Source organism: Protopterus annectens, chromosome 4.part0 (genome assembly GCF_019279795.1).
Source record: "Protopterus annectens isolate FY-2018-M chromosome 4.part0, PAN1.0, whole genome shotgun sequence".
Lineage (NCBI taxonomy): Eukaryota > Metazoa > Chordata > Ceratodontiformes > Protopteridae > Protopterus > Protopterus annectens.
The window spans coordinates 156,147,353-156,175,352 of NC_056733.1; the positions used below are offsets into that span (position 1 = coordinate 156,147,353).

The 28,000-nt window shown below is 43.2% G+C and overlaps 1 protein-coding gene across 2 annotated transcripts in view; it reads right to left on the reverse strand.

The window, feature by feature from the left end:
- Positions 1 to 28,000, reverse strand: part of ELAC2 (elaC ribonuclease Z 2) — a 2,146,582-nt gene that overhangs the window by 378,148 nt on the left and 1,740,434 nt on the right. For both annotated transcript variants that reach the window (XM_044068145.1, XM_044068146.1), the window contains exon 22: positions 16,820 to 16,898. In XM_044068145.1, coding sequence (XP_043924080.1) covers positions 16,820 to 16,898 — 79 coding nt within the window. The remainder of the gene's footprint in view (positions 1 to 16,819; positions 16,899 to 28,000) is intronic.

Below are 28,000 nucleotides of genomic sequence, written 5' to 3' on the forward strand. Positions count from 1 at the left end.
CAGGAGCATAGGTATTTAATTGAGAGCTTTGAAACACATGCAATAGCTATGAGATCATGTATCAAAATTAAGACTAAGAAGATGCAAGGTTATGAAGTAAAAAATGAGATAATGACATTTTCCTACTTATTTGTTAAAAAGAGGAATTTAAGGAAGGGCTGGTGGAAATGATTGAAGAGTTATTAGGGAAGATGGACATTTCTTCAGAACAAATAGGTAGGGAGTGGGATATAATGAAAAAAAAGTGTTTAAAATATGAGAAATAAAAGAGAGAGACGTGGGGAAGCAATAGGAATTGTTTCAAGGTGCTGTCAAAGGATAAAATATTGCAGAAGAAAGGGGATTTTAAACAAGGGTAGCAATTACTGAGAGCGAAAGGGAAAATAAGAGTATCTGGATATTATGCATAAGTTTAGAAAGGTTGTTGTTAGTGTTTTTGATTAACTTCAAAGCACAAAAACTTTAAGCACAGTGACTGTCAGCAGAAAGTACAATGGGCTGTTGAATAAGGAGCTTAAATAATCAAGAGATTCTACAAAGATTTGAGATATTTTGGAAAGTCTATGAAATTTTACTTAAGCAGAGGAAAGGGGAAACAGAAAAATCACCCGATAAAATATGTATGGAAGACAGCAGCAGCAAGGTTAGAGGAAGATGAGCTATGGTTAGAAGGGCTGAGATAAATGTGAAGCACAATCAATTGATTGGGAAGTCTCCAGAAACAGGTGGTAATCCTACTGAAGCTTGGAAGCTAGAATTGAAGAGTTTGATAAGGAATATTAACAATATTTTAAACAGAGGGACAGTACCAGCATCTTGAAAGAAAGTTGTGGTAGCTTGTATTACTCAAACAGGGTGAAGACACTTCAGACCCAGATTCATACAGACCTATTTCAATTTTATAGTTGTGTAGTGGCTAACGACCACAAGGGCCTTTTTAAGCCTAGCCACGCATCCCAAATTTCTGGTACCCTTGATAATGCTGGGTCCTGGGAGATGAATCATTTACAGGTTGCCTGTGCCCATTAGAGACATAGGTGCCAAACCAGTGATGAATTTCCTGCTTCCCCATCCAACTGTCCAAGTTGCAAATAAATTGGGTTAGTAACGAACTCTGCTTCACATAGATGGGGAGCCTGTTCCAGAGAAGGGGTAGTCTCTGGGTTACATACCTCTCTTCAGCAGGTCCTATTAATATCACAAGCAAGGTTCAAGTTTTTAGAATGGATAACTCTGGTGCTGTTTGTTTTGCAGATATACAGGAGGTTCATCAGGGTGGGGTCTGACAATGCCTTGTATGCTAGGTATAGATCTGTCCTCAACAGCCTGTAGCAGACAGAATACAGGCATAGGTCCTTGAGTTGGTCTGTATAGAACACGTTACTTACACCCTGCATTCTTTTAGTTAGGAACCACTGTGGATATTCCAAATGCTGGACATACCTAATTAGGTACATATCAGGAACTGTACTCAATGATAGGTCTGATGAATGGTGAACACAGTGGAACAATGACCCCCTTGGACCAAGAAAACACACCTTTGATTTATAAGTTGCACAACATAGAATGATTTCCTCACTACTGATCTGCTCTGAGTTACAGCACAAAGGCACGAAAATTACAGAACCAACTGATATTGCCAACATCCTGGCAGATAGGTTCAGTGCTAACCTTACCCCCCCTCACCCCCTAAAAGGTTCAGTGCTAACTTTACCCCCCCTCTCACCCCCTAAAGGGCCCATATCTATAAAGGAAGAATGCAGAGTCCCTGTAATCACAACTATGCAGGTAAAAGCTGCACTCTCTAAAGCCAAAAACACAGCATCCATGGGACCGGACAACATCCCAGGCAGCGTTTTACACAAACTGGCTCCCCACTTAAGCACCATGTTTAATAATAGCCTCACATCAGGCTTTGTGCCCACTGAATGGCGCACAGCAACAGTTATCCCACTCCACAAAGGGGAAGCCACCACTGATCCCCGGAACTATCGACCTATTAGCCTGACGAGCCTGGTCTGCAAGGCCATGGAACTCATAAACAAAGACATTGGCAACCTCCAAACTCTGGATCCCACCCAGTTCGGGTTTGTGAAAGGCAGATCATGCCTCCTGAACCTGATCGACTTCTTTGAGGCATTCACCAAAGCCGTGGATGAGGGTAAGGTGGTTCACACAGCCTATCTTGACCTCGCCAAGGCTTTCAACACCATCCCCCATTCTGGAATTATAGCTAAACTCACTAAACTAGGTATAAATCCCTACGTCACAAGATGGGTTGCCAACTGGCTCACTGACAGAACCACACTGTAAAAGTTGCAGACTCCAAATCTGACCTCAAAGCAGTGACAAGTGGAGTACCACAGGGTTCCGCCCTGGGACCTCTCCTGTTTGCCATCTACTTCTCTGAAGCACAGGCTAACACAGAAGGCCTCTGGCTAACGAAGTTCACAGATGACTGCAAACTAGGAGCCATAGTCAAGTCCCCAAATGATGTGGACATCCTACAGAAGGGCCTCGCTGAGACAAATGTCTGGTGTCTGAGCCATGGCCTCAAGCTCAATGCCAAAAAGTGCAGTGTCATCCCCTTTGGTAAAAACTCTGTACCTATGAACTACCACATAGGCAGCAATCTACTTAACACCGAATGTGTGATAAGAGACCTTGGGACCCAGGTGGACAGTAGTCTCTCCTTTGATAGCCACATCGCCACAGTAGTCAGGAAGTCCTTCTACGTGGCACACTTCATCATAAAAGGGTTCCCATCCAGGAAAAAAGAGGTAATTGTTCCCCTCTACTCATCACTCATTAGACCCATTATAGAGTACAATGCCCCTTTTGGAATGTACACAAGACATCTGCAGCAGCTGGAAAGGCCACAGAAGTACCTCACAAAGAGGATTACTGGCCTCAAACAAATGCCCTACACTGACCGCCACAAAAAACTCCAGCGTTAACTCCGTAGCATATCGCCTACTCCGAGGTGATCTCTGACTAACATATAAAGCTATGTCAAACCGAGAGCTGTTGGACATACTACACCTAAAGAAATCCTGATCCCTCCAAGCTACACGCTCTAGGGACCTAAACCTTGTCACCACAATAAACAGGACACACTGGAGGGATAGATTCCTGTCCCAGAGACTTCCTATACTCTGGAACAAGCTACCCATCTATGTCAAGCAAAGTTCTTCATTAGCATCTTCAAGAAAAATCTTGAGGAGTGGATGGGAAATAGGAAATACACCCCGGGGATCACTTCTGTCTCTCTGCTGGACAGTGGCACAGGAAAATAACTTCCTTGGGTGGCGTAAGCTATGGAGCCTTGCTGGCTAGGCTTACGTAGGCCCTTGGGCCGATAGCCTAGTACCTACCTATGAACCTACTGTAAACACACGATGGGCAAAGGCTAGATTACTGTCTACGTGTGTCCTCAAGTCCCTGACTACTGTCTCAATTCTTAGGGTGTGCTGTCAATATGATAGTTGCCAGGGGTGGATGACTTCCCAAAATGGCATTATTATGCATTTCTTCGCATTCAGATTTAGTCAATGGCTCTAACACCAGTTATTTGTCTGCATCAGCCCTTCCTGTAGAACATTTGTGTCAGTGGAGGATTCTTTGACTGCTCGTAATTTGCAGTCATCTGTAAATTTAGTCAGCCAGAGGTCAATGACATTGGCCTTGACTTCAGAGAAGTGCCAAAATGCAGTGGTCCCAGGACCATTCCCTGAGGGACTTTGCTTGTGACTAGCCTCTTTGTAGAGGTGGACTCCCCAATTCTAACTTCCTGGGTTCTGTCTGTGAGCCAGCTGGCTATCCACTGGGTGACACAAGTGTTTACACCTAACCTCTTGAGTTTGTAAACAATGCCCAAGTGGGGCATTATGTCAAATGCTTTGGCCAGATCAACATAGGCAGTGTAAACTGTTTTGTCCTCATATATTGCTTTAGTGACATTCTCAAAGAAGTCCACCAGGTTCAGTAGGCATGACCTGCCCTTTATTAAACCAAACTGGGTTGGGTCCAGTGTCTAGGGGTTTCATATGTCATTACTGATGCATCCATTGATCCACAACCCCTTTTTCCCATTTTTGCACATGGGGTCAGGGTGTCACTTCAAGAGTGACAAGCATCTACATCCCCAGATATTTTTTTTCCATGGCTTTTCATATGAGACTAGTGACACTTGTGGGCCTGTAGTTTTCAGGTTCTTTGTACAGTGGGATGACTGTTGCTCTTCTCTATTCATGAGGCACTAAGTCTGTTTGGAGACTAGAATTGAACAGCAATTCCAGAGGGCCTGATAGGTCATGTTTCATGCTATTTAGAAGGCATTCTGGGATACTGTCTGGGTCCCTGAGGCATTGTTCTTGGCCTCAGAGAGAGCAGTAAGGACTTAGTAGGGAGAACAATATTTTATGGTATTTCCTGAGGGGAGGTTGAGTGGGAGAGGGGTAAAGTTGGACCAGAATTTGTTGACCAGTAAGTTTGCTATATCTTCTGGCTCAGTATAAGTGGCTCCATTAACAATGAGCTCCGCACACAATTACATACTGCCTTTGAGGTTGTGGACATAGCAAAATAATACCTTGTGGTTATCCTTGGAGGCCAAATTTGGCTTTGGTAGATTTGTCCTCTCAGTTGTCTGTTTAGTTTGATGCGAGCGCTTTTATCCTGCTGGTTGCTACACCTCCTAATGTTTGCCATGAGTTTCTTCCTTCTGGTATACAGCCTTTTGCTGTTGTGATTCCACCAGGGTGTTTTGTTTTTTGAGTTGGTTCTGTTCTTCTACCTGGTAGGTACAGCTGCCAATACACAACATTAACATGCTTGTATAGGTTTTCTCTGAACAGTTCCATGTAGGTAGCAGTGTTCTTAAGGTTTATGGGGGCTTGAAATTTTACCAGGCTATCACTTAGTAATAAGAAGTTCGCCTTTGAGTAGCTCCTGAACATTCCAGCATTAGCTGGGATTCCAGGATGTATTTTTACTTCAAAGGAAACCATTTTGCGTTCTGTCCTTACCAGAGAAGACATTAAACTATGGAGTGTGCAGCACTCTCCCATATAAGTGAGGACCAGATCTAGTATCTTTGCAAACCTGATCGGTGTATTGACAATCTGGTCCAGGCAGTTTGCGTTTACATTTTGGAATCTTTATGCCTGCATGTTTAGTGTCATATAGGATTCCCAGTTAATAGTGGGTAATTAAAGTCATCCACGAATATGGTACTAGGTTGGATGGTGAGTATTTCCAATAAGTTTAAATACATGTTATGGGTTTCCTGTGCCACTGAGAGGGACCTATAGCTTGTAATGGTGATCTAGAGGGAAGCAGAGTATAAGAAAAATACCACTACATTTGCTGAATCTTGATGCAGATGAGGCATTTGATAGAGTCAGCTGGAATTTTATGACTAGGGCAATGGCAGCATTTGCATTCACTGACAAAATAATAGGGCAAATTAGGAGGCTGTATAAAGGGTCAGACACATGTATTGAGGTAGGGGGCTCCTCTTCGTCAAGCTGCGTTTGAACAGAGGATATACTCAGGGGTGCCCTCTTCTCCATTTTTTATTTGTTTTACAGTTAGAGTCATTGGCAAAGAAAATAAGGGACTCATAAAATCTACTGTAAAATATTAAATGCATGGCAATCAAGAAAGCTTTATTTCCAGGTGATATCCAAAAAAAGGACATTTCAGTGTTTGGAAAATTATGAGAGAGTTTCATGTCTTTTCAGGACATACAATAAAAAAGGTAAAACAAAAGGCTATAGCAGTAAACTATGCACGCACGTGTATGAATTGATTCAGCAATACCCATTTCTTTGGGGACATGATACGATAAGAGTATTTAGGAGGAGGAATTTAAAAAAAAAGGATTTGTGTATGGCAGCTAAGGATATGTGGCAAGACACTAAACAAAAGATGACACAAATTGAGAAAATGGATGACCTTGATTATGTCTATGGACAATAAGGTATAGGCAGTGAAAATGTTTCTAATCCCTTTAGTTTTATTCAGAGGTCAGGAATACTTTTATCAATCAGAGGAGAGGTTGTGAACTGCACTTAACAGTTGAAGGAATTTATCTGAGAGGGGAAGAGGAAAATAGTTGGGACAAGATGTTTCTCTCCATAGAAAAAGGTGACTTAGGAACACCTCAGTTGAAAAGATAATTTAGAGCTATGCAGTTAACACTCATACACAACACAAGAAGGTTACAAATCAAATTAGAAAGGCAAGATGATGATGAAACAGGGTAGGGTGGGGGAGTTCTAGAAATAAGGAGAGAGCAGGAGTTTGGGTGCAGTTTTTTTTTTTTTTTTTTTTTTTTAAGAGAGAACAACCATGCAGAATATTATATTTATAAAGTAGAAGAAAGTATCCCAAGAACAAAGTCAACATGCGAGTGAAGAAAGGAGATTTTACTAATAGTTATAACTGTGAGTAGAGGCATAGAAAACAGGAAAGAAGGAATGGAATTTATTGGAGAAAGTTTGCAAAGAAACCAACGTATTAGCAGCAAACAACAATGACGGTAAAAGGAGTGGGATGAGGCAAAGCTTGGACTGCAGGTTACAGACGGTCTTCCCCACTAGGGGATGATAGAGTATAAAGAAAAAAGAATAGGGGAGTGCTAAGGTAAAGACCAGTTCTGGTTGAGTTTTTAGTTGAGTCTAGAACAGACGCTGCTGTTACAAAAAGAAATAGTAGGGCATATAAAATATTGCATGACAACCAAACGATTCAATCAGAAGAGGTTAGAAAAAATTGAGAAGATAGAATGGAAAAGTAATATACAAAGGAACAGTGGGAGGACATATGTATGGCTCTCGTGTATGTAACAAGTAGGTTTACAACTTTTGCATGGGTATTTTGTACCGACAGCAGACTTCAGAGAATTGTTCAGAGAGGTAATTGAAAAGATGTTTTTGGGACTGTAACAATTTGGCAGATTTTAAATATTTCCTCCTCAGTACTTTGTCAGAAATTCTGGGAGAGAATGACCTTAGCTAAGGAAATGATTCTTTTGAGCTGGGACAAGATCTTAATTTCCTATACATAAGACCTTACTAAGTTTAATGCCACTGGCTGCCACCAAAAAATCAATTACTAGAAAATAACGATCTAAACCAACTAACTACTGAATATTGTGGAGACTATAAAGAATTTGAGGTGGACTCTTTAGAAGAGGGATGGAGCAAACTACATAGTAATAAACTGGATTTGTGGAAACAATGCATGCAGAATAATGTTCAGGAAGAGGAGTGAAAATTAAAAGGCAAGACTTGAGCAAAATGTTGAAATGAATGATAGCTGTTAGAAAAAAGAAGTTATGTCTTACCATAATGTTCCATCTGTGTTGCTCATCTTCTTTCATTCATCACTGATGGGTTCGGTTCCGAACCCTCGGAACCGAGTCGGCCTATTACCAAGCTAGCGCCAGCCAGAAAAATTTTCAAGCTAAGTCTCTACCCAGAATGCCCTTCTCCCTGTTACCTCAGATCGAGTTTGCTAAGAAAAGAAAGTAAAGCAGAGACCACTTCTGCGCAAGTACCCTAGGGCACCACTTAGACCCAAAGCATCTCCCAGGAGTCTTTGGAGGGGGAAGGAGGGTGGGAAGTGATGAATGACAGAAGATGAACAACACAGATGGAACATTATGGTAAGACATAACTTCTTTATCTGATCTTGTTAATCTTCTTTCCATTCATCACTGATAGGACAGAATCCAAAGCTACCTTGAGGTCCATGGGTGTCCCTTATGGAAGAACATTCCTGAGTACCATTGAGCTGAAGGCAGCTCTCCCTCTGGAGACCAGGTCCAATTTGTAATGATTGATAAAGGTATGAGGCTTAGCCCAAGTAGCTGCTGTGCAGATGTCATCCATAGAAGCCCTGAAATGGAATGCTACAGATGAAAAGCTGTTCAGATTTACAGATAGGTTTGGTCCTGTCTACGTAAAATCTAAATTGTCTACGTACGTCTAAGGAGTGAAGGCAATACTCTCCTCTATTGGAAAAATTCAGAAAAACACTACTGGTAGATCAATGGTCTGTTTAATGGAGAATAAACAAACAACTTTGGGAAGAAAGGATGGGTTCGTCCGAAGTGACGCTCTGTCTTTATGAAAGACCAGATAGGGTCTCTTGATACACAATGCCTGCAGCTCCGAGACTCTTCTAGGAGAGGTAATGGCTACCAGGAATAAAGATTGCCAAGACAAAAACTTTAGGTCACACTTAGCAGCAGGTTCAGAGGGTTTTTGAGTCAAAGACTGAAGGACTACAGTGAGGTTCCATGGGCTGTCTGACAGGAGGCCTGAGATGAGAGGTTCCCTTGAGGAAAGCCTTGCAAAGGCATAAAGAGATAAGAGGGGTGCCATCTATACCATTGTGGAAATTGGAAATTGCCGCTAGATGCACTCGTACCATAAAGGCAGAGGCTCCATTATCAAAAAACTTAGCCAAATATTGAAGCACTGCAGTACCTGGAGCCAAATACGGGTCTAGCATGTTATCCTTGGACCAGACGGAGAACCTTTTCCATTTATCCTGATATAGTCTTCTCATGGATGGTTTGCGAGAGGCCAGAATGATGTCTCGAACAGGCGAGGAGAGACTAACTTGCCTGGCGACTACTGGAAGTGGAGAAACCAAGTTATCAGTTTGAGACTGGACAGATTTGGGTGAGTCAACCTTTGGGGGTGAGTAATCGGATCTGGTAGAGGGTCCAGAATCCACGGTAGGTATACTAGGTGAGGCCGAAGGAAGGGGAACCAAACTTGTTGAGGCCAGAATGGGGCTATGAGGATCACCTTGCATCTCAACCGAAGAGCTTTCTTTAGAAATTGTGGGATCAGAGGGATGGGAGGATAAGAGTAAAGAAGTCCGTGGGCCAATCATGGATCAGAGCGTCCCTCGGGACTCCCCCTCCGGGGGAAGTACAGCGAAATAGCTGCTGCACTTTGTGTATGATGGGGAAGTGAAAAGATCTCAGCAAGGCTGGCCCCAGTGGCTAAAGATCACAGACGCCACCTTGGGGTTGAGGGGCCACTTGTGGGGCATGAGGATGCATCTGCTCAATTTGTCTGCAATCATGTTGGAACTCCTCGGGACATGCGTTGCTATCAGAAAGTGGTTGGAAGCTATCGCCCACTGCCAAATTCTCATGGCTTCTCGACATAGGGGGTAGGACTTGGTTCCATTTTGTTTGTTGATGTGCCAGACCACTGACATATTGTCTGATTGAACTGCAATTGTCCCGGAAGGGAGAGCTGAATGGAAGGCCTGCAATGTTAGCAGCACGGCTCTCAATTCCAGAACACTGATATGCAGGTGGGCCTCTGACATGGACCATGTGCCTTGGACAGTCTTTCCCTGGAAATAACCCCCCCACCTGATCATGGAAGCATCTGTGGTCACAATGGCTGAGGGGGCTGAAATGGGCGATGCCAAAGATCTACATCTGGCTTCATCCATCAAAGCAGGTCCTGTTTGCAGGACCTGGTTATTCGAATCTGGTAATCGAGGGGGTGACAGTTTGGGAACCATTGACAAAGAAGGAGCCACTGCAGAATCCGCATATGTAGCTTTGCTAGAGGCACTACTGGAATTGACGCAGCCATAGAACCTAGGGCCTGAAGAACTTCCCTTGCAGAGACTGTTTGAGATAGTATCACCCGGAGTTGAAGCCGCAATCGATGGAGTCTGTGAATTGGGATTGATACCAGGCAGGACTGAGTACTGAACACTGCTCCAATGAACTTTATTTGTTGTGTAGGGATAAAGTTTGATTTCTCCCAATGTATCGTTATTCACAACAATTTTGCCAGAGAGAGAGAGTATAGTGCAGTGCTGTTACCAGAGGATGCTCAGTGGAGGCAGTAAGGATCCAGTAGTCTAGATATGGAAACACCTGGAATCTTTTCAGCCACAAGTGAGCTGTTACCACTGCCATGCATTTCGTGAACACTCTGGGGGCTGTAGAGAGATCAAATGGCAGGGCACGGAATTGGTAATGACTGGCTCCTAGCCAGAAGCGAAGCAGATTCCTGGAGCATTTTTCCATCTTGATGTGGTAATATGCATCCCACAGATCTATAGAGCACATCCAATCACCTTCTCTTAAAAAGGGAAGGATGGACTGAACTGTGACCATCTGGTTTGGGTGACAGACTTGTTTAAACTGCTGAGATCCAAAATGGGTCTCCAGTCCCCTGTCTTTTTTGGCACCAAAAAGAATCTCGAGTAAAATCTGGATCCACGCTGGTCTGGTTGGATGATTCTTATGCAACATTTTCCCACTCCTCTGATTCCTGGAGAAGGTACGTTGAGGGTTGGAAAACCGTAGGCCTATGCCAGACAGGGTTTTTCCATCTTGCTCGCACCTGACTAGCGTGTTCATAGCTTCATAGGTTCATAGGTTGGTACTAGGCTATCAGCCCTAGGGCCTATACAAGCCTAGCCATAACAATTCCCTGGCTATTTCTTCCCACATTATTTACTTTCCTGGACCCCTGTCTAGCAGGGCGACTGACGTGATCCCTGGGGTGAATTTCCTTTCTCCCATCCAGTCGTCAAGGTTCCTTTTGAAGAGGTCCAAAGAGGCACTCTGCTTGACATGTATGGGCAATCTATTCCAGAGTCTGGGAGTCTCTGGGTCAGGAACCTATCCCTCCAGCATGTTTTGTTTATTGTGATGACAAGGTTTAGATCCCTGGAGCGTGTAGCTCTGAGGGATTGGGATTTCTTTAAGTGTAGCATGTCCAACAGCTCTGGGTTTGACATGGCCTTGTATGTTAAGCAGAGATCGCCTCTGAGTAGACGATATGCGACAGAGTATAGCTGGAGTTTTTAAGGCGGTCAGCGTGGGGCATCTGCTTTAGGCCTGTGATTCTTTTAGTGAGGTATTTCTGAGGCCTTTCCAGTTGTTGCAGATGTCTTGAGAGGTACATACCAAATGGGCGTTGTATTCTATAATGGGTCTAATGAGGGATGAGTACAGTGGGACAATGACCTCCTTTTTTCTGGATGAAAAGCCCTTCGTGATGAGGTGTGCCACATAGAAGGATTTCCTGACTGTTGTGGCGATGTGGTTATCGAACGTGAGACCACTGTCCACCTGTGTCCCTAAGTCTCTTATCACACTTTCTGTGTTTAGTGTACTGCCACCTATATGGTAATTCATGGATACATGTTTTTTCCCAAAGGGGATAACAATACATTTCTTGGCATTGAGCTTGAGCCCATGGCTCTGGCACCAAGCATCTGTTTCTGTAAGGCCCTTTTGTAGAGTATCCACATCATTTGGGGATTCAATAATGTGTCTTTCACTTTGGAGCGAAAAAGGGATGAAAGTTCGATGGGAGCATTCAGAAAGGAAGACTTGAAGGGATCTGGGAGGTCACAAATGTGCATCCAGGCATGACACCTCATAATGCCCGAACCTGCTGTTCTAGTCACCCCTTTGGTTGCGTGTGGCAGCAACCTCATGGACGAGTTGGATACTGATTCCAGGATTGCGAGCTGCAAAGCCACATTGTCCCTGACCTCGTCAGACAACTGTCCTGCGAGCATCCCAGAGAGTTTGGAGATCAAGTCCCTCTAGAGCTTCGTAAAATGTGCCAAATAATTCAGGAACCATATAGCAAAGGTCCCTGATGCAAAAACATGCTTCCCAAGTCTGTCCACTGCCCGGGGCTCCCTGTTGGGCGGATGGACAGCAGGACTTTCCTCAGCCAAGTCCTTTTTCGTGGCTGCCACCACCACCATAGCATCAACTGGTAACCCTTTAGATCAGTGCGGGTTCTCCTCGGGAGGGGAAAGAATTTTGTCTGGTCTCCAAGGGATCGCCTCAATGGAATCAGGGTTCTTCCAAGCATGCTGCACGACAAGTTGGATGAGCTCGTTGGCAGGCGGGGGTCATCCAAGATGTAGAAGGCCGGGCACGAAACGCCTGCAGGAACACAGACTCTGACGAAGGGTTGGAGGGCTTCCAGTCACCTCTCTGCTCTAACATCTTCAGGATGTCTCCGAAGGAGACATCATCAGGAGGTGACAGTGGGGACCCCTCACCATCATCGTAATCTGTCTTCAGTTAAGGATTCCTCGAGCGAGTCCATGTGCTTCCTCTTGCACATCTTCTTTCGAGGGGGCTCCTCAGTGGGGGTCTCTGAGGAGGACTCGGAAGAGTGGGTACCCTGAACAGGGGTGTCCTGTGGCTTCTCTGCCTGGTGTCCCGGGGGAGGGTGGTATGTGACAGCTGTAGCTCAGGGGGTGAAAACTGGTGTTCTGTGTGCAGCCAGAAGCAAGAGCCCTCTCCATCGCGCGGAAGGCAAGCCTGCCCAAGCAGGGATGGGAGCCAAGAACTGAGAAAGACAACCTCGGGACCCGGGTCACACCCCGCTCCGAACACACTCCCACGAATGGAGCATCACGCAGGATCGGCGCAGACGCAGCCACATTGGCACCGAGGATGGAACCGAGGGAAGAGGCAGCTCTGTACCCTGGGTCGACGAGCCTGTCCCCCAATCCCCAGATTGAGGAAGGACCAGTTCAGCAGGAACCGAAGACCAAAGGGACAAACTCGGAGCTGGAGTGAGATGCACTATAGACGCCAAGGTGATGGGTTCCAAGAAGGATTTCAGAGCAGAAGGCTTCGGAACCGAGATTGTCAAAGGAGGAGTGTAAGATGGAGTCCGTGGATAAGGCAACCCAAGTCCTGCAGTTGGATGAGTCTTAAAAAGTGAGGGAATCCCCCTGGCTAAAAGCTGGTCCATAAGATGCACCACATTGTGTTCCGAAAGGCTCCTGGTGGAGCTAGTGGATACTCCAGATGGAGAGTCAGGACGTACGAGGAATAAGCTTGTCCCAGAATTGGATCTACGGAGGGGGAGCATCAGGTCTGTGGTGCAAGGTCTGTCAGCATCAAAGTCTCTAGTTTCGAGACCGGAAGTAAAGGGGTCAAATCCAGTGAGGTCGGTACAATGCTCGGTGCCGAAGTGGCACTCGGAGCAGAAATGGTCGGTTCCAAAATGGGAACTAATGGCGTAGTCGAAGGTGGCCCTGAGCCAAAGTGGCTACAGGTGCAGAAGTTGAAATAGGCATAGTAAGGTCTATGATCAGAGTCGGAGGCAGGACCGGTGCCAAAACAAGCATAGGTATTGAAGGTTTTGAGATGGTCAGAGCCAAAGAGACAGATTTATGTTCTGATGATAACTTAGAGACCTTTGATTTCCCAGGCTTGCTCTGATCACCTGATGGTGAAGAAGGAACAGAGTGGGACCTCTTTTTGTCCTTAGAAGGAGGGGTTGAGACCTCCATTGCATAATGGCCTCTGAGAAGGGTGACTTGAGTAACCCTTTCAGAATGAGTTTAGTTTTGTGCTCATTAAGAGTGCGTTGGCTGAAACTCTGACAAATGTCACATGGAAGCTGCACCGAAAGGTGGGCCACTCCCAAACAGTATACACAGTCATCATGAGAATCACTGTTAGGTAACTTGCCCTTACAAGAAGTACAATGGTTAAAACCTGAAGTACCCTTCTTATCCAACATCTTAGTAGAAAAACACTGCAGGTCAACTGTATAATCCAACTATAATGAAGTCAACTCCGTTCAAAAAATCACAAATATAACAATATACCGGTATGTAGAGAAGAAAAGGGAAACACCTGAATAAAGGTTAAAGCTAACAGGTTAAACAGGAGAAACAATACCAACTATGGCATTGAAGAAATACTACAAGGGTAAGGGAAGACAGGCCATACCAACAATGATACTTGAAAGTTTACCAACGGTAACAATGGGTAGAGAGGAAAGAACAAGGTTAGATAGAAGAAACGACACTAAAAATACTAATCGCTTAATAAAACATGAAGATATCCAAATATTTTTACACAAATATCAAAAAGGTTTCACTTAGCTGAGAGCTTGGCTGAAACGCAGCTATGTGACAAACGAGATCTGAGGTAACAGAGAGAAAGGCATTCTGGGTAGAGGTTTAGCCGAGAATTTTTTTGGCTGGCGCGAGCTTGGTAATAGGCCGACTCGGTTCCAAGGGCTCAGAACCGAACCCATCAGTGATGAATGGAAAGAAGATTAACAACATCAGATCCACTTTTTCCAGGAAAAATCTCCCTTGGGACAGACATAGCACTCTGGCTAGGCAGCGGTGTATTCCCTACCCTTTCTCCCAGAACCAAAAAGAGTGGGTCTCCCTTGCTCACTAAGGAAACTCCAACAGCTTCAGAGGACATCTCTAACCTGATCCATGGCGGTTGTTGGGACAATACCAAAGGGAGCAAATGAAGATAATGAATGGTCTTGTAAACTAGAAATGGTCACTGGAGTCACCAATTTGCACCTGAGGCACTTTAGCTGCCTACTGTGGTGGCAAAGGCTGTTTATTAATTTTCTTCTTTTTGAAGATGGAGGAAAGAAGAATCGAAGAACTGTTGGGCTGCTGCATGGTTAAGCTGAAAAAGATGCCTGACTTCCAGGAAAGGCTAGCAGCAGTAGTTAGTAAAATAGATAAGTAGTAAAAAAAATAACTTTCTCCTTCCAAAACACAGTAAAATGCACTTATCAAAGCACTCAAAGGTAAAATAAAAACTTTTATTCAGAAATCTATTTCATTTGTTTTGCAACAAAAGCAAAAAAGTAATACTTCTGTGTAGAAGTAAAAGTCATGAGACATATTAAAATACTTTTTCTTAGTTTAAAAATATTATTCCACAAAAAAAGTACAATTTTCATCATAAAAGGTAAAAGCAAAATTTTTTTTCTCATAAAGTGAACTTATCTACCCAGTAATGGAAAGCATCATCCAACCACTGATCCTTGAATGCCTGCAAGAGGAGTGCTATTCAGTAGCAGGAAAACTCTGAGAGACTTGAAGCACAAACCTGTCTTTTTAGTTAGCTCAGCTTGAGATGACTAACACTTTTGGTGCTTGGAAGACACCTTGAAGCTTTGGAAGTTGGCACACTTTTATAGCCTTACACCGGGATATAACCCATAAAAGAAACAAAGAAAGGGCAGAAGTTTTTCCTTCAGACAGAAAGATTGGAAATTGCCTGAGAAACCTGAGAAAGAAGTGCCAAAACATACCTGGTCATAGAAGTCTGGTAGTTAGCAGCCCTAAAAGATAAAGTAGCAGCAATACAAACCCTCATGCCCAGCCTCTCCATGGCCCTAATATCCTTGTCTAAAGGAAGAAACTTGGTAGAGGGCAACAGCTTGTAGGGCTTGTCAGAAGAGACAGACAGCAAAATCATCATCAGAAGGGCATTTATACAGAAATATACATTCGTCAGGCACCTTGCAAAATCTGTCAGGTTTCTTGGGAGCTGGGGGCTGAGAATCAATGGCCATAAAAGCTGCTGAAAAGGTATCAAAGGAGGGCAGCCACAACAGAGGGAACTGCAGAAGGCATGGAAGACTACATCTGAAGAAGCTCATACCACCTTTTGCTGGATATTAGAAACTTGATAGCAATCCTTCTTAAGAATTCCATCATATGGTTAACAGTGTCTCCAAAGGAGAGTTCCACTAAAGAGAAATCTGGACTAACACAATACTGTTCCACTGAACTATAGTCCCATGGGAAGGGACAGAAGGGTAGCCTAAGAACTCTTCCCTAGAATCATGACCCTCATCTGAGGAATCCAGTTCCCTAGGTCTTTTAAGAGGAAGTGGAAGACCACGATGGGGCAGGCACAGGCACCCCTTGAGGAGCCTTTAAAGCCATTTAACGATCACTGAGCAAAATCTTGCCATTCTCGTTGGGGATCCCTAACTGGAGGGGAAATATGCTCGAGTTTCTGATTTTTTTTTCTTCCTGCGAGATGTGCACACAAAACATCCTTAGAGTTTCAGTCCCTTGGTGACAGTCAGTAAGTTTAGTAGGGATCTCCTCCCTCACTAAGATCAGCAAAATCCCCCTCGGTCCCTCAGATATAATCAGCCGAGGTTGTGCAAGAAGTTGGATCCATGCCGACCGCTGACTGTACTGTGGTAGAGGAATCGAAAGCAACTGCCAGATGATTTTCCAAGTTTTCACTAGGCTCAACACAGACATCCGGGGAAGGCTGGACAGCAACCATATCAGACCCAAATTTTTTGGCATTTTTCTTGCCCGACGGCTGACCCTTAGGCTGGGAAGACTCCACCATAGTACCTTAAGCCAACAGCTTAAGATCTTTTTTAAGGTAACTACATAAGGAGAAGAGATGACTGTGTCGGGTCTTGAGGACAAAAGCTTGGCAGATAGAACACTGTATGGTTGTGGGAAGCACTCAAACAGAAGAGACACTGGTGGTGATGGTCTTTAAGGGGAATATGCCTCCCACACTGACATTTTCCCTTTCTGTATGACATGAAATTGTCCAACACTAAATAAAAAAGAAGATAAGGAAAAACCCCACAACAGGGCACTTATCTGAAAAAAAATGGCTTGGTAACCAGCACAGAAGATAAACATTCAGACCGAAGTTCAGTGACGGCATTGGGACTGGCAGCAAAGAAGTTCTGAGTGCATGCTTCACTATGTCACCTTTATGCCCTACACCTTGAATGTGGAGTGCAATGTGGGCATACATTGCCTGTAAGTACTAAAGGCTTTGGCATACTGGCCAGATGTTGGGGTATCCTTGGCAGAAGATCCCTTCTGTTATGAATATTGCAACAGTGATATGGAAGGACAATTGACAATACTCACCGTATTTACACGAGTGTCTACAGACAGACTAAAGCAGAGTATGAAGGCAATAGATAATTGTTATTGAGCATCTTGTACAATAAAATAGTACCTGTGAGTTTTTTCAAGAGCTACATCTTCCAGACCATCTTCCAGAGTGGCTTCATGGATTAATAATGTTGCATCTTTTCCTGGTATTCAGAAAAAAGTGGACCTAATTAATGCTCATCATATACATAAAAAAAATTTCAATAAAACACCCACAAATAACAAGAAGCTTTCTGTTAACATGACAGAAAAGTGCTAACTTCCCACAAAGTTTCCTCTACCTCTCTGCTGCTATGACAAACACTTTACATTTGAGAAAACATTTTAAATTCTACATCTGTCATGTGTCAGCTCACCATCTTAGGCTGCCAACACAATACTGGGTACAAAAATAGTGCATGACCATAGAAGACACCAAAATTTTAGGTCTCTCCAACTGCACTGTATTAAGCTGCTGACAAAGACAAAAATAATGAAAGATGCAACTTTCTCTGGATCATATTCTGATTTCCTCTGGTATCGCCCAGACTGCATCTTTTTTGTCTGACCAATGGATACCGCCCTTGCCTGATTTAAGGCACTCTTAAACCATACAACTGTTCTCTGCTGTGGCAATTCTGAAGCAAATAGTAAAAAGATTTTCAAAGCTGCTGCAGAGAGTACAATTAAGTAAATTTACCGTAACAGTAACCTTAACTATATGGATTATTCCCTGCTAAGGATATAACAGACGGCCAGCTTTCAAAGCTTAAGAGCAGCAACTTCCGCCAACACAAACAGTTAACCAGCTCAAGCAGAGATGAAGAAAGAGTGGTTTAGCTACCAAGCCCTTTACAGATTTCATGCCAACAGAGACAGGGAGAGAGGCTTAATCCCTGTAAGAGCACAATGCCTGGAAAATGAAAGCAAAGATACTCATCTACTGTCTACAGATAGAATACAGGATTCCTGTTCACATTAAGCAAAGCCCTTCCCTGGCCCTTTTCAGACACAACTTAGATCAATGGATGGGGAATAGCAAATTCACACCCGGGGTAGTGCCTATGTCATTTTGAAAAGCAGCAGTCTGTAAGATACTCAATGCACAGGCACAAATCCATGCCATTCTCTTGCCCCTAGAGACGATACATTGGGCAAAATCAGATTACACTGGCTAGGCTTATAAGGGCCCTTAATCCTAGTAATCTCCTCTGAACCCTGGCAACAAAAACAAATATAGGGAGATGGAGGGAGGGAGCAGCTACTGCAGCAGTCATCATTCAACCTGTACTGTTATGGTATGCTTACTTACACAACTGTACTATTTTAACAATTTGCTCTCTGCTGTGGTAGCTTTAGCTATATGGGTAGACAGCCATAGCATAAACTGATAGGGAGGAGGAATGATGATGGCTCAGGAGCCCTTGAAGAATGGTCCTAGCAAAGCCTGCTGTAGACATGGTGAAGGAATCTAGGTTGTAGTGCTTTGTAAAGTATGTGCAGAGGAACAAGTTGCTGTTTCTTGAATGCTTCTAGAATCGAATCCTTTCCAAAAAGCCAAAGAAGAAGCCAAGGCCCTGGTAGAGAAAGCTTTCATCCTGCCTGGAATTGCCTTATTGTGACAGGTATTGTGAAAAACTGAAAGGCTGCCAGACCAGCTTGATCGAATTAAAAATTCTATCTCATTTGTAAATATTAATAAAATCCACAGGTTGTTTCACAAATGTAAAGAAAACTGTGTTAAATGCTGAACTTCAAAAATGTCACCACAGTACACTCAGCTGGAAGAAAGCTGATAAAGTAAAGCATTTTATATGACTGCTTGATCTCAAAGCTCGCAGACAGAATGCCTGGACTAAGGAATTCCTTCTATTGTTTTGAGACCAGAGTTAATTGTTAGATTTTACATGTGTTATGTCGTTTAATGCAGTGGGTTCCTGGCAGTTACAAGATCAAAGATATGTTAAACTCTGAGTTTCTGTTAGCCTGAGAACCAGAGATGAATGATGTAATCTAAAACGAGTCAGCAGTGACGTATTACCAATTTAAGAGATCTGAGAGAGACAGAGAGCGCATTTTGCATTTGTCTTCAGAAGCGACAACACCAGCACTTGCTTGCTCTGTATGTAAGTAGGATCTTATTTAGTGTCTCACTGAGAAATAGAAAATAAGTTTAGTCTAGCTGTTTACTATATTTATGTCAAGACTATTTTACAGTATTATTTTAAGCATTTTCCTGTGATCTCTGAACTCTTGGCTAGCACTGTGTTGAATTGAGAAGATTTGTCTTGTGTTTTTATTATTATTAAATATTTTTAAACCTTTCAACTGTGGCTGTTTTGTGTGGAGTACATTGCATGTATATAGTGATACTGTACAAAGCCACTCCAATAAGCCTTAAAAGTTCTGATCACACTTACTAACTGGATAATAACATTGCACAGTAAAACTGGACACCCTTTGGTAAGCGCCTTATTAGTAGCTGATATTAGTGGTTGGTGGCAGCTGGTACTACCTAACAGACTGGCAGGAAGGGGCATCACTGGAGAACCTGTGCCAGCCTTCCCCAGGAATATCTGTGGGTTTGTATACAACTCATATCTTAAAGTGTGTGTATCAGCTTCTTGTGCAAGGACACGAAGCACTGGTTGGACAGAGAGGGTGCTGGAGGTTTTAGCTTGACCACTACGCTGAGATCTGTACCCTACAGCTGTGCCACTGGGGAGTCTTATTGGGGATCTGGAGAGAAAAGGAGAAACCAGCCCCAGACTGACTGTGATCTCTGTGTGCTCTTAAGGGAAATTATACTTTACTGTGTTTGTACTTGTTATCTTCCCAATGTGGACGGCCCTCACTGGTGCTGGTGGTGAGGATTGAGGCTTCTTGATTACTGGGCCAGTGTACAGACGTCACAGGTATGACAGAAAGTAACAGCATGAGACAACAATTTAGAGAAAGTTTGATTTGACATATAAGCACCTTCCTCTTACCTATACAAGAAATTTATAGCAGATCAAAGTCCCCTTACAGCCTTAGTTCTGCCACGATAATACTGGATTTGTCTGTGGACTTCCAGTGTATGAAGGATCCATTCCCTCATTTATAGGTTCTGGAAATAAGTCAGGGAGATGGACAGCAGCTTGGCTCAAAGTAAATTCAGACACATTTTAGACATAAAGGAAGGAGTAGTTCTTAAAGAGACCCCATCATTGAAGAAAGTGACACAAGGTTGACATACCATAAGATCTTGTAACTCACATACTCTTATTGTAAAAGTCATAGCAATGAAATCAGCATAACTGTTTCCATGTTAAGAACCTCAAGTCAGCTAGATTAGCTGTTAAGAACCTCAAATCAGCTAGATTAGCTGGCTCAAATGGCGTCTGAGCTGATTTTTCTTAAACAAAGTTGAGATCCCAAGAAGGCTCCACCTTTTTCGTAGAAGATCTGGTATGCAACACCCTTTTCCAAAATCATTTTCACATGGAGATGCACTGAAGGGCAGGATCCATAGGTAGACATGCTGAAATGGCTGAGAACTATATCCTGGTGAAGGAGTAAAAAAGCCGGAGGATAACAACCCTGAAAAATATTGCATAACCAGAGAAACACTAGCCTTAAAAGTATCCTGTTTCTTGACTTGGTGCCAACCAGAAAGTATTTTCCATTTGCTAATATGTTTCCTATTAGCATGTTTTTTCTTGCCTCCTTTAATACCTGCTGAATATCCTTAGAAAACAGGTACCTAATATACTAAGATTCTATCATCCAAAAGGTAGATGGCAACACTATGAGTTGAGATGCATCAAACTCCCCCTTGTCTTGTGTGATGTCCAGTCTGTGAGGAAACTTGTAATTGCCAATGGCTACTTACAAAAAAGGGAAGAACAGTTGCCTATACCAGAAGAGAGTCAGCGCAATGACTTTAGGAGAGTCCTTATAACTATCCAGAATGACCCTAGATATTAGTGGAAAGGGTGGAAAAGCATATAGAATAATTCCCGTTAAAAGAAAAGAAAATGCATGTTTTCCAGGCCTTCTTGCATGGAGTCCTGAGGCAGAATTTTGCCAGCTGTTGACTGGCGCCAAATAGCTCTATCTTGTGTGTTCCCCAAAGATGAATCATTTCCTGGAACACCCTCTCTTTCAATTTCCATTTGCCTGTCCGCGTCCTGCTTAGCTTGCCTGTCAAAGTTTTGCACTGTTGGGATAGATGCCTATAGCTTGAGATGGTACTGGAAAAGATGCAGCCTAGACTACCATGGCTGTCCTACACAGAAGGGTAGGATTCCCCCCCCCCATTTGTTTATGGACAACATTACTACAGTGTTGTCGGTAACCATTTGTAATGTCTTGAGATCCATAGGTGGTTGAGAAATTTGAGAGGATTTATGACTGCCAACATGTCTTTTACTTGTGTGTGTTTTGGTATGTATTTTTTACTTCAAAGACCCTGTACTCTTACTCCAATACACACTGCTCCTCAACCAAGTCTAAGGCATCCTCAGTTACAGTGTATGCTAGAGCTAGAAGGGAAAATGGGAGTCCTGGATTCAGATAAAACTGTTCTCTCTACCAAGGAGATCCCTTCTCACAAATCCCAAAACAGGACTCTGAAATGCCGAGGGACGTTGATCCTGTGCCCATACAGATTTTAGGTATTACTGAATTTTTCTCATGTGGAGTCTGCCCAAAGGAATCATGAAAGTCACGGATGCTACAAATCCTAGTATCCTGAGAAATTCTTTTTCAGAAGCCTTGGCTTGACTGGAAAGACTCGGGCATAGCTCTAATTTTATCCTGTGGAAGAAAAGCTCTTTGAACTTGGGTATCCAGGAGACACCCCAGAAAAAACAGTCCTGTGAGAAGGAGTTAAACAAGAATGTTGGCCTGAAACCCACATCTAGGCAGGAGATCTCTCAACCAAGTGACATATTCCTGACACTTGAAGAAGACTCTGCAAAGATAAGCAAGCTGTTTAAAAGAAAGAAAATATGAATATCTTGCAGTCTGCAGTAGGCTATCACTTGGGGCTAGACAATTTCATAAATATCTTTGGGGCACTGGCCAACCCCAAAGGGTAATGCAAAGAATTAAAAATGCGATCCAGACACAGAAAGCTTAGAAACATTTGAAATCTGATGCTATAAGAATGAGATGACAAACAACATTTACATCTGGAGTCACTAAATAACTTCAAAGGTAAAGTGGTGAAGGGATAACATTTTGAACTTTGGAACTTGCACAGCCAGGTTTAGAAAAGAAAGATGTAGGGTGGGTCCCATGAAGCCTCTTTCTTTGGTACCAGAAACATTTTTGAGTAAACCTTTTCATTCACCCCTTGAGTTAGTAGATGCTGAATGACAGGTGGGGGAAAAAATAAGTTTGATCTGGATGATGATGAAACCCCTGGAAAGGAGGGAGAGAGTCCCACTGTGATCTGTACGCCTGATGAATCACTCTCAATACCTATCTGTCTAAAACTATCTGTTGCCAAACAGAGAAATGGAGGGCCAATTTTGTGGGAAAAATGAAAGATTTGCCAGGGCCAGTGTGGGAAGAGAAGGCCTATTTTGAAGACAGACTTTCATTTCTGTTGGACTCTCCTTGCTTAATGGGGAGCACTCCTCCTTTATTTTTGGAACTCCCTTGCCATAGCTTTTTAAAAGTCTGTTTACCAACAGCTTGCTGCATCTGCTTACTTTGCTTTATGTAAAATGTTACAGAAGTAGCAGCAGGATGTACTTATCAGATTGTTAGATTTCTTTTGTCTCTGCCCGACATGAACTATAGGACTGATGCATTTGGCACCCTCTAGTGATGGTAACAAACTCCTCCCTACCCATAACCCACTTGTTCTGCTAACTTCTCCAGAGAATGCCCTCCTTAGACTCCGATATATACAAAAACATTACATGTTATAAATATCTATGTATTTTATACATACATATATATATATATATATATATATATATATATATGGATAAATAGATATAAAATATGCAGACAAAAACATAATAAAGATTACCTTCAGTTGCAGCCCCTCACAAATCCCTCATACATGACATTTTGGAGGGAAAGTGTACAGAGAAATTTACTTTTCTCGTAAGTATGCAACTTGCACATTTCTCACGTCATGAAAGGACACTGGAACTGTAGGACAGAGTCCTCAGTTAACCAGGTTGGCCTGCCCCAGTAAACCTCTGAGAATGTCGCTCCAAAAGATGCTCTTATTCTGGAAGCTGAGTTGATATATTTAGCCAAGTTAAGTAGGGAAGACTAGGTAGCTGCAGTTGCTGCTGCAGTAATTTAAATCAAAGGGAAGGTTTCAGAAAGAGGCTATGGATGTAGCTTGAACCCTGAGTGAGCCTTAGGTGGGGCAGGAAGCTTTTTGCCAGCTAAAATGTAACAAAAAGAAATATAATCCAGTCTTGGAAATCTGACCAAACCTGGGAACTGAAAACCTGACAAAAATGCTAATAATCTTTTCTTTGATTCTTTGTGCAGTCCCAGATAAAAACACAGGTCTGTGAACATTCATTCAGGCAATGTATATTCCCCCTACTGGAGTATTTAGGAAAAAGGGTGGCCATGGTGGTGCAGTGGTTAGCGTTGCTGCCTCACAGCAAGAGGTTCTCCGGTTTGATCCTCGGCTGGGGTGCCTTCTGTGCGGAGTCTGCATGTCCTCCCTGTGGTCGCATGGGTTTCCTCCCACATCCTAAAGACATGCTGTAGGTGGACTGGACACTCTAAATTTCCCTAGGTGTGAGTGTGTGTATGTGTGTGCCTTCTGTGGAAGGTTGGGCTGGCAACTCGACACCGTAAAACTCCACTGCCAATCATGGGCAGACAGGTGATCCGCTGTGGCGACTCCTAACCGGGAAAAGCCGAACAAAGAAGAAGAAGGCGTATTTAGGAAAAACACAGGCAGGTGGATACCTTGGTTCAAGTCATAGTAGTCACATTCAGAATATAATAAGGTTTCATTCTAACTGATACCCCCTGTCAGGTTGAAAGACTATAAAGTGATATTTAAAAGACAGAACCTGGAGCACCAAAACCCTTCTAGTGGAAATAATAGCTACCAAAAAGTCAGTCTTCCATTACAACATCTTAAGGTCTGCCTGAAAATGCCAGTTTGAACAGAGGGTCTAAGTCAGACATTCCAGCTCAAATTTAAAGGTCCCAAACTTCACCATGAACATCCAAGTAAGTCTCATGTATAAATCAATTGAGTCAGCTCTGACTGAAGACTGACCTCAGGCCATCCTCCTGGCCTGAGTTAATTGGTTTTCTGGGTTACTAAAGACAATCTGGACTAATATTCAGATCCTCTCTAGTCTGGTGGGACCTCCTGGATTGCTCTATTTTGGATAAGAAGTGGAACCTCTCTTAAGGTTGCTTTCCTTTGCTTAGGGTAGTAGGAGTGGTTGCTGGGAACTCTGACTTTAAGGTTTTACAAAAAAGTGAATGAAGTAGCCTCTGGATAGGATTCTCCCTCCTCAGGAATCCACTGTGATTGGGCATCCACAACAGTGTGTGTAAGGAAAGATGTCCCCACACTGCTACCAGAGGGTAACAGCTGGGTAAACCTCCAGGAGGTGTAAGGATGAAAAATTTGAAAAGACCCTCTGCCTCTTGGTTATTGGGACCACTTCTCCCTTGGGGGCAAAGTCTAGATGGAGACCCTCCAATGCCCAGAGAACTTTGTCCTGAAGCTATCTCTGCTGGGGCTTGGGGCTTACAAAATCACAATTTATTTGCCCATTTCTCAGTCTGCTGAAAGGTCCTTTTTAGCACGAGTGCTTTCGACTTCCTGCTTACAGGTAAACTGCCTGTATGTAACCTGCTGCCCAAACAGTGTATTACTGTTGAAGGGGGCATTGGCAAAGGTTGCTTTGAAATGGTCTGTGAAATACATCAGCCATTGCCAGGCTTGTCTTCTCATTGTCAGACCTGACTCTGCTGCTCTTGCCACTTTTATCTGCCACATTATGTAAAAGGTACATGGACATGGAGGAAATGCTACTCATCATGGCCACCTGATGTTCCATTTGACACCAGAGCTCACCGCCTGACAACTGTTTCAGACTCTTGGATGCTTTCTAGCTAATCTTTCTCTGAAAATGAACCATATGCTTCATATAATTTAAAGCTATGACCGCAAATGTACTGGATACATACACTCGCTTGTTTCCTAACCTATCCATCATCCTTGCATCCTTGTGGAGGATGGATAGCTTGGGCATCCACCAAGATGTCCTCCTTTGCAGCAGCAGCAGCCACGAGGGAGTCAACAAGAGACCCTTTTCTCCAATAAGGCCTGATTTGGGGAGTATGGAGCATCCTGTTCGGTTTCCTTGGAATGGGCTTCTCTACATCCTTTTCAAACCTTGCCACAGACCATGTACACAACTTTACCTGGAGAGGTACTACTCACGCTGCTGAGGGAGAGGAGTTACAGGCCTCCTGTAAGATCTGCTCCTCAGGGCAGGTGGGGGGTCAATGGGCTAAGACCCCCTTCTGCCTCATTTCCAGAATCTTGCTAGAGGAAGGATCCTCCAAAGGAGATTTTGGGAAACCATCATCTTCGTCCAGATCTCGGTCTGGAATGGAAGACATGAAATATTAGGCACAAAGGAGTAAAAATCACTCCATTCTGCACAGAGTAATCTGCTGACGCACTCAGGATCAAAATCCTCTGTACAGACAAGGTCAGAATGAGTATCAAACTGATCGGCCTCCTCACTGACCTTCACCACTGAAGACTCCATGGCTGAAGCCAGACTGGTAATCTTTGGTGCTGAGATGTTGAATGCAGAGTTTTTTGATGCAATGAATAGCACCAACGCCATCAGAGCTGAGGACTTGACACCAATGTCCTGCAAGCTAATATACATCAGCACCAAAGAGAACATCATTGAAAGTATCACTGCCAAAGTCATCAGTGCAGGAGACAAAGTCTATCTGCACTTAGGGGCCCGATATGTCAGCCATTGCTAATTCCTTCATGGCAGGTGCCAAAACCAGGCCCTGGAAGAGGTACAATTGCAGAAATGGCCTGTGAAACATCTCAGCCCATGGTAGGAACAGTAAGGGCTGAGACACTACAGTAACTAAGTTGGACCTTAAAGGCCGACATCATGTACTCCAAATCAACCTGAGTTGGATTTTGGAAAGATCTGTGGGACTTGACTGAAGCCACTGAGCGTAGTCTGTTGGAAACCAATGTTGGAAACCAAGTTTGAGAGGTATCACAAAGTGAAAGCTTCTCAAGCATGTATTAGGTGTGGAAGACGCTGTTAGGCTTGAATACTTTTTATCATGGGAAGTAGTAGTTTTAGGAGGGGTAGTCACACTCAGAATTTTGCCAGACGTGGCAGGGGAAGAGAACATTGGGGGGTTTGGCTGAACCTAACTTTGCCAAAACCGGCTAATTCACAGCTACTTTCCCTTTGTTTTTTCCTTTTTCCAGAGGAAAATGCCAATGAGGATGCTGTTAGTGCACAACTCACTGGGATTATATCTTGCCATCAACTTGATCATTCTCTCCACCAAGGTCCTGGAACTGAAGGTCTCACAAAAGGCAAAGTTGATGGAAAGGTGCAATGACTCTATGCAAACTAAACACAAATCATCTGGGTACTATGGTGAAATTTTGTGTTCGCAGGACACGCACTCCTCAAACCTGATTCTCTCTCTTTATCCATGAAGTTCCTACTGTCTAATTTCACAAACAGTTGAAACTGCGCTACAATGGACGGTCAGCAATACACATATTTGCTTAGAGTATCTATTACTCTGCCACAAAGGGAAAAAAAAGAGGCAGGATTAGGTCAAGTGGGCCAACAGCCCAACAAATGATTGGGTAGGGAGGTAGATGAAAGGTGACATAGATAAGGAATAGAAACCAGAAAAGAAGTGCTGAAGACGTTAGCAATTAATACTCACTGCTGAATGACAATAACAGAAACACAAAGAAAAGCAATAAAATTGCTTTCTTAAGCTACAGGAGCCATTTTTAAAATCCTCTTGGTGTAGCTGCTTGTCCTCTTTGGATGGAGTGCTCATACCTAAGCTTCTCCTTTTAATTCTACTTTCTCTGGATCCCCACCAAGCCAAGTTCGATCTATTGGCCTGCAGTGCTCTTTAACAGAACCAGGCAACCTTGGAATGAGTGCTATTTTCAAAATATACAAAAACTTCTCCTTTTAATTCTACTTTCTCTGGATCCCCACCAAGCCAAGTTTGATCTATTGGCCTGAAGTGCTCTTTAACAGAACCAGGCAACCTTGGAATGAGTGCTATTTTCAAAATATACAAAAACTTCTCCTTTTAATTCTACTTTCTCTGGATCCCCACCAAGCCAAGTTCGATCTATTGGCCTACAGTGCTCTTTAACAGAACCAGGCAACCTTGGAATGAGTGCTATTTTCAAAATATACAAAAAGTATGTTTTATCCTCCAGACAAACTTTAATTGCTAGCCCTTGTTTAATTTCTATTTTTAAGTAAAGCACTCCATCACAGACGTTAGTTTGCCCCTCCCCATACTGTACTTCGTAACAGCAGTCTCCCTTTGCAAGCTGTTTCAACTATTTGTAAGCCCTGCTGTTTTTCTAGTATTACTAAACCCTTTCTCCTATAACTTGTGGTCTTTCTATATCCCACATACTCCTGGTTACAAGTGTTTATTTTACTTCAAAGAAAGGTATGCAAAACAAGCAAGTCCAAAGTACCTACTGATTTTCTTATTTCAGAATATTTGCTGCCCCCCCCCCCATTCTGTACTTCTAACTGCAATCTGTCTTTAGATGCTGTACTATTTGTATGCTCTGCTGTTTCTCTACTACTAAACCTGTTCTCTTATAAATTCTTGTCTTCTTAATTTCCACATAACTCCTTGGTAAAATTGGCTTATTTTACTTCAATAAGACAGGTATGCAAAACAAGCAAGTCAGAGTAACTACTGCCTTTTCTTACTGTTTCTGTAGACTTGCATACCTGTGAAATCAGGGCCAGCCCTTTTCATCACACTATTGCTACCCACCACTTTTCTGGTCTATTCTGATCCTCCCCCTCCCACCAAGAACAACTGCAGCCTAATCAGGGCCAGCCCTTTCCATTACACTATTGGTTATCCACCACATTTTCTGGTCTATTCTGTCCTCCCCTCCCCCACATGGCCTATTACAGCCTAACATAGCTTTCTTAAGCTACAGGAGCCATTTTTAAAAACCTCTTGGTGTAGCAGCTTGTCTCTTTGG